The 7710-nt window shown below is 38.4% G+C and overlaps 1 protein-coding gene across 2 annotated transcripts in view; it reads right to left on the bottom strand.

Moving 5' to 3' along the window:
* Window positions 1-901: 901 nt before the first annotated feature.
* The window catches only part of mettl16 (methyltransferase 16, N6-methyladenosine), a 48395-nt gene continuing 41586 nt past the window's right edge, over window positions 902-7710 (bottom strand). For both annotated transcript variants that reach the window (XM_079824260.1, XM_079824259.1), the window contains exons 8-10: window positions 7345-7434; window positions 2088-2261; window positions 902-1717 (exon numbers count right to left, since the gene is read on the bottom strand). In XM_079824260.1, the coding sequence (XP_079680386.1) occupies window positions 1223-1717; window positions 2088-2261; window positions 7345-7434 (759 nt within the window). In that variant the 3' untranslated portion in view covers window positions 902-1222. The remainder of the gene's footprint in view (window positions 1718-2087; window positions 2262-7344; window positions 7435-7710) is intronic.

The following is a 7710-nucleotide window of genomic DNA, read 5'->3' as shown; positions in this document are numbered from 1 at the left end:
GCTTGACTGCTATGCACGTCAAGTAATTCATTTCCTTTTAATGACTTTGAACGGTCAAAGCAAATGGTATGCAAACATACTCATAAACCTTGTCTACCTTTATACTTTCATATGACTCTCACATGCATGGCAAACAGTGAATCAATTCCTGTTTCAACTTAAGAAGCTGCCCCTGGAGCATGTTTACCCTGGGAAGCCTTCACGTGACTGTCCGTGCACGTTATCTGCTCGTGGTCCTGTCGCTGACTGCTGCTGCTTCCTGTTATGAAGCCCTTCTCCTCTCGGGACGTTTGTACCAACTCAAACTTCCTGCCAAAAAGGCATTCCAGGGACAGGAAATGCTTAGGAACAACACGGCCTATTATTGGATCATTTTTGGGTTTGTCAAAGGAATCAATGGGGATAATCTTTGTCGTGCATTTGGGTTAGACAAACCCAGGTTCAAAAGATATTAATTAACAAAAAAATAAGTGAATATATACAATATAGATGTATTTTTATTATAAAACAAATGTCACTAATCAGTTGATACGTTTCATTTTTTAAATGTTTGTTTTTTCTCAAAATGTCGTAACTTAATCTTCCGGTAAAAACAACAGACTTGAGGCATTTTAAAATTCAATCAACAACTAATGGATGTAACCAACAAGTCCCTGCTCTAAATTATGCTTTTCAATAACACTCGGATATATATTCATTACAATATACAATACTATGCAAGTCATTTGGGTCCATTAACTGTTTGGTTGCCCATATTCTTCAAAATATCCTCTTTTGTGTTCAGCAGAAGAAAGAAATTCATACAGGTTTGGAACAACTTGAGTGTGAGTAAATGATGGCAGAATTGTCAGTTTTGGGTGAACTATCCCTTTAAAATCTCTCATTAAAAAAAGGATATAGTACTTGTGATACATTTATTTAGAATAAAACATAACATGAATAAAATAAACGACTCCAAAGTCACAAAGTCACGAACAACAAAAATATTTAAAATATTTTTATTACAAACTTGATAAAACTCAGGTCAAACAGGTCTGATCACAACACTGATCAGTGGCTAATAAAACATCTGGTAGTGGAGTCTTATTCTTTTGGACTCCATTTGGTTTGGAGTTTAGTTTCATTTGCTGCTTTACCATTTGCATGGCTCACACCATTATAGTCTGTGTTAACGGTTCCTCCCCTCTTCCGACACAGACTCAGCACATAAAGCCATGTGGTGTTAGGTGGGTTTGGCTACCTGTCGTAAGATAGAGTTCTTCAAACAAGTGCAGAGCTGGTTCATCAGATCTTTATTTTGCCCCTCCACCCAATGCATCTCCACCACCACATCATTCTCTTCTTCCTTCACGTTCACCAGGCACTTGAAGAGAAAGTGCTGTACCGTCTCTGGGTTTTGAGGACTGCTAACAGCCGCTTCATTCGGTTCGGTGGGGGATTCCATTGGGACGTCAGCACCTTTCTCAGGGTTGTGCTGCTCGTCTGTCTCCTTCCCGTTGCTGCCCTCTGCTGTGGTTTCCTCTGGTGCTGGAGCGTCTGTGCCGGGGACAGACGGAGTGGAGGCATCAGTGATGGAGTCCGGTTTTGCTCTAGGGAGCTCGCGTAGATGTCGTCCCTGATCTCGTCTCTTCTGCCGTGTGTGAATCCAGGTGTTCTCCACTGCAGTCAGGAAGAGGCTAAGCTCTGCCTCTCCACAAGGAACTCTCTTATGAAGTATCTGAAGATGGGAAGTTTAGTGTCAAACTATTGTGTCAACCACTGTCCATATGGTAAACCTACAGCAAGTTGATTTGGAAAAAAGGGTCTGCTAAATAAAAGAACTCACATAAAATAATGATAATAATAACACTAATTATTATTTTATGTTAATTATAAATAATAATAATACTTATTATTTTATAGGAGTTATTTAATAATAATAACAGCAATTATAATAGCATTATTTATTGTTATTTAATAGTAATAATTATTATCATTATTATTATAACAGCATTATTATAACAGCAACTTACCACTCATCCCTGAAAAAATAAATGGAAACAGCGATGTTTGAAATTAAATCACTTTTTAATTTTCTTTCTATTTACCTTCAGGTCTGTGAGGATCTTCTCCAGCCAGGCAGACACGCTCTCTGTGGGGCTGGTGTCAGTGCAGCCGATGCTGGGCGCCTGCGCCTGTAGCTCCGCCACGGTGGGCTTCAGTACAGTGAAGGTGAGGGGCTTCCGGGCCTTGTCCAGCTTACGCTTTTTACAGGGGGGTGACTGAGAGAGATTTAGAAAGAAAATTAGGTTTTGTTAGTTAACCTAAGAGTATTTACACCTCATGTAAGAGGTCAGCAGCCTTAAAAACTTAACACACACACACACACACACACACACACACACACACACACACAAAATATGCAATTTTACTTCAAGAATAGCTAGTTGCCAATAGAGGGCAGCAAAACACAAAGTTCACCTTGGCCTCCAGTTCAATGAACAATGCTGTAGCTATCTGCTGGAGTCCTTGGGGCACTCATGTTTGTTTGCTGTCAGATGAATAGCACACAGTTTCACAGGAACCAAGAACACTGGGTAACGGCAAACCCATCAATCCCACAATGACAACCCGACTGCCCATCATCTGATTAACAAACCACTCTTGTTTGTGTTTTTTATATCAGTGTTATTGCTAAATAAATCGAAAACTATTAAAAAACTGTTTCCATTAATTAAAATTAACGTGAAATAAAATAAAATATGATTAGAGGGAAAAAAATCTCACCTTGACAACCAAATTAAATAAAGTTTAAAGCCACAATATGTAATTTTGCGCCGCTAGAGGTCGCTTATTTAAAACACGTCTTGATTTCGCAGAGATTTTATGCCGCAGACAAGCACTTCCGCTTCTTCGGTCATGCGTATGTGGGGTAAAGCAGCACTGTTTTATCATATTAGATACATTTGAGTGTGTTGAAAGCCATGTTATAATGCTACTCTGTGCGTTAGCTCTGCGGCTACTATGAGACTCTTGTTGCACACTGCAGTGAGCTAGATCGATATTAGGCATGATAAAACATGGTACTTGTGGTAAATCAAGAAAATTAGGTTTAAACAATAAGACTAATTAAGTTGAGCTATATAACAATTAGCTTTCTGTCGATTAATGTATCCAAACAGTTGCTCACCTGTCTAATAAAACACAATATATTAAAGCGTCTTTGGTGTTTCCATGGTTTCTACAAAATAAAACTGGAAATCAAGGGTAACACGGGTATGATGACATTGATAGGCGACACATAGACACAGTCCGTGTCCTGGTTAAAATTGCTTATTTCTCTGGATTTAAACATTCTTGGAAACATTTGTGATAATGTTAGTACACAAGTAAACAACATATATAATATTGTTCTAGTGGTTTTAGGATATTTTAATCCAAAAATCTTACACATTGTGCAGTTAAGTTGAAGTACTAAAATTACCAAAATTAGAACTGCAATAGGTAAAAGTTAAAGATAAATAGAAAAAAACCCTACAACGTATAATTATAAAAATGACAAAAAGTACATAAAAATGACAAACAAAAATTAAAACTGAAAATATAAAAATAGGAGCGAATTCAAAATATTAATAAATGCTATAATAGTATATAAACACTAAAATAAATAACACCATTTTATATAAGCTTGAGACAGACTAGTAGACATTAATTAAAGTTGGAAAGATTACAAAAAATGATGAAAGTGCCGATTTCATTGTAAAAATAAACCAAATTGGCTTCTACATTAAATGTAGTTAGGCTGCAGTCTCCATATTCATTATCATGCAAAAGAATATATTCGACGGAATGCAGTAAATAAGTGTCAACAACAAAGCCACTCATGGATTCATATTGGCAATACAAGTGTTGCCATAGAAACAAATCATTTGCGTCTGAACAGCCCAGAGTTATCTTGTACTTGGAGTAATTCATGATGTTTTGTAACGACTGAATGAGACATACCACTACACACATGCGCAAACACAACATACACAGCGCATTAAACGAGGCGACAGTCATATCTGACTTTTCCAGCCCTCATCATAGGCGATTTACGAACAGGAGAAACAGAAGCATTGCTATAGTCACATGTCTCTCTCCTCCTCTAACAGAGCATCTGTTGTTAGAGCAGATAAACGGACAACATGACTCATCACAAGCCAATGGACTGACCCCCTCAGTGCCGAAAAACACACCACACCCATCATCTCCTACTGCAGTCTTCCATCAGTGTTTACAACTCACCAGACAAAGGCAGCTCATATTTAGTCCACCTGTGGGTGAATTTTTTTAGACAGATCCATTGTGTCATTGTCTTTTTGACCGTTAATCCTAATATAAGACAAATCACACAGCTAATATGGCATCCATCACAGGATCTTACTTCACATAACACCCCCATTGCTTCTGTCCTGTCTGGATAAACAATACATTTAGTACACACTAGACCATACATCTTAACTATCTTCCTCATATATGATAACTACATTAAGCAGATTCGATTTAGGGACAGTCATCTAGTTATGGTGTCTGAATAACTCCCTATGCTGAGGTTGCTGGTTCTGACGTTTGTCAAATGTGTCATCTCTCAGCAGACAAAGGTTAAATGATGGTTTCACATAGGGTCATTGTCGGGGAAGGGCACAACCAGGAGGATGTCCCTTGAAAACATTTTAAGGTAGAAAAATGTACAAAATATATTTAAGACATTAAAGGGTTAGTTCACCCAAAAATAAAAATTCTGCCAATAATTACTCACCCTCATGTTGTTCCAAACCCGTTCAGACTTTTGTTCATCTTCAAAACACAAATGAAGAAATCTGAGCGATTTCTGTCCCTCCATAGAAAGCTATGTAACTGAAACTTTGACGCTTCAAAACATTCATAAAGAGATCGTAAAACTAATCCATATGAATTGAGTGGTTTAGTCCAAATTTTTCTGAAGAGACACAATCACTTTATATTGTGAACCGATTGAATTTAGGCTTTTATTCACATATAAACATTCATCAACGCACATCAGATCTGGCAAACATGGTGTTCTACAGCACATTGAGCTTCAGCAAGGACCAATGAGGTTTGTTCTCGTGCTTCAAGCAGGTTCAGTTGAGCTTCTGTTTATGTGAATAAAAGCTTAAATTCAATCTGTTCATCATAAAGCAATCGTGTCTCTTCAGAAAATTTGGACTAAACTGCTTGACTCATATGGATGAGTTTTACAATCTCTTTATGAACTTTTTGACGCGTCAAAGTGGTAGTTGCATGAACTATTAATGGAGGGACAGAAAGTCTCAGTTTTCATTTAAAATATCTTCATTTATGTTTAGAAGATAAACGAAAGTCTTGCGGATTTGGAACGACATGAGGGTGAGTGATGGCTTTTTTTCATTTTTGGCTGAACTGTCCCTTTAAGTAGGTAAATGTAAAGTAAATTGTACAAAATTTTACAGGGATGTGATTTCCATAGTTTTTTTGAGTGATGTGTGACCCATGTGAATTGCATAGATCTGGAGGAAACAAATTGCTGCATTTTTGCAGTGTGTTCTGCCAAAATAAAAGCTATTAAGCTATTAAAAGTTAAATTATTATTATTATTATTAAATACTTTTTGATTTTATTTTACAGTACAAAAGTATTATTGCAGTAGTAATATTTCTTTATTAATTTGTAGACTTGTTTATTTATTGATTTTTCAAAAAATGTAATATCATTTAAATGTTCTAAATTATTATTATTATTGTATATTATTATATGTATAGTCATTAAATGTCTTTGTCTTTAGCTGATCACATGCCTGATTTGATTAGATTTAATATTAAGGCAGTTCCCTTTGTAGTCCAGCATCCTTCTCCAACACACGAGGGCGCCATTTTCTGACTTTAAGTTGTCATCCCACAGACAACGTAAAATCTATTTAAACAAAAGCAGACCTAAATCCACAAGAATATTTAAGAATATTGTGGCTGCGGTAATTCTGTAATGACTAAATACTGTGTGATAAATCTAAATATGATCAGACTCCCTGCATCTTCAATGTTTTGCCTCAGATGTATGGAGCAGGATGTTTTATAGATTGTCAAAAAAGTGCAATCTCTACCCATTTGTGATGAGCACATAATGGATGGAAACAGATGAACACACACATCGATCCACACACTCCCTCTTAATTAATTTCTATCAGTCTTAATCAGAGCGATGCACTGCTTTTATCCCCTCTTCACCGTGAATTATAACCCCCTCCGTTCTGTCCATTATTTATCCAGCGACACATTTGCTCTAAGTAGGCTGAGTAGATCCTGCATAAAATAGCTTCCGCTCTCAACACCGAGCCTCTTGATGCGTCTGGAGGGGCTTTGCTCTTAAATGTGCAAAAAAAAAATATCATGAGCCTTGGGATTTTCACTGCGGTGAGACGAATAAAAGGTCATTATTCAATTATTGAACACAAGCAGATGAGTGCCGCAATGATCAGCGGTTATCCACAGATGCTGACAACTGGGCTCATTCTGCCCCACTTTACACTTCCCCCAGTACTGCCTGCTGACCTTTGACCCCTCAGTCCCCCGCCCCCCCTCTCCCCACACACTGTAAATCCACTGCCTCATATCCCAGGCATGCTTTCAACACCGCAGGGTCCTTTTCAAACCCTACCTTTTTTGTCTGAGTCTTCACTGTACCCCCTACCTCTTTTGCAATACATTTCACTGTCAAAGAGATTGATCTAGCTTCTGTGCGCTTTGCTAATGGGGCTCAGCTGGCTTCAGAGAGGAAGAATGGACACAGGAAGCAGAAAACAGCAGGAATGGGAGAGAGGAAATAAAGCACAGAAGGATGCGGGTGCCATCCAGATCTAGACATGTCCATACCCAGCCCTAGAAATCTGCTGTATGAGGGCGGAGCAGCTCGCAGACAGATATGTAGGCCAATCTTTCTGCTCAAGTGCTTCTGAGGAAAAGGGCATCTGGGACTCGGGGAATTCTCCTGAAAGACCATAACAAATCATCCCACCGCCCCCTTCTCCATCCCCTCAACCCTTTTTTCCCTTTTATAGCTCTTTTCCCCCTCTAAAGTGCGTGACTATATAGCACCGTCACCCTGTCTGGGCAACTGTTGCTAAGAAGGAGGCGCTCCGTGCCTCAGGAAGCAGGTCAAGTGTATCTGATGGAATGGGCTAAAGATGCATTATTTAAAAGAGTGCCGAGCACAGTGAATATTCAGCAGGTGTTGCTTTCCCGCACACAACCACATCAAACAGTCTAGGGTGCATGGGTTATGTGAGGACTAGCTGATTCGAAACTAATGCAGGAAGTGCTCAAAGCTTACAGGCACAGGTACGTCATCATAGAAACTCCAAGCCAGGGCCCAGCGCATGGTCCGACCTTGACAAAACTCAGTGTGGGTTACTTTGAGAACCTGTGAAAGAACAAAAGATGATGAGGATCTCATCAATGGTCATTCAAACACAAAATAGGCAGTGAATTTTACAAAAACTCTCAAGAACAGTCAAAAAATATTTTTTAGGTCACACTGTGACATTTTCATGACACACATGAGCACGTTTCTGTATTCTCATCACTGTAATGTGAAATAATCTTAATCTCATTCAGGACAACCAACACTACCATGATAAATATCTTTACAATTGTAGATTACAATTAAAATAAAATTAAGGGTGCCCAATATTAGGGC

This window comes from Gobio gobio, assembly GCF_949357685.1.
Source record: "Gobio gobio genome assembly, chromosome: 8".
Taxonomy (NCBI): Eukaryota; Metazoa; Chordata; class Actinopteri; order Cypriniformes; family Gobionidae; genus Gobio; species Gobio gobio.
The sequence above is the reverse complement of the archived record's forward strand: the minus strand, read 5'-3'. Positions and strand labels throughout refer to the sequence as shown.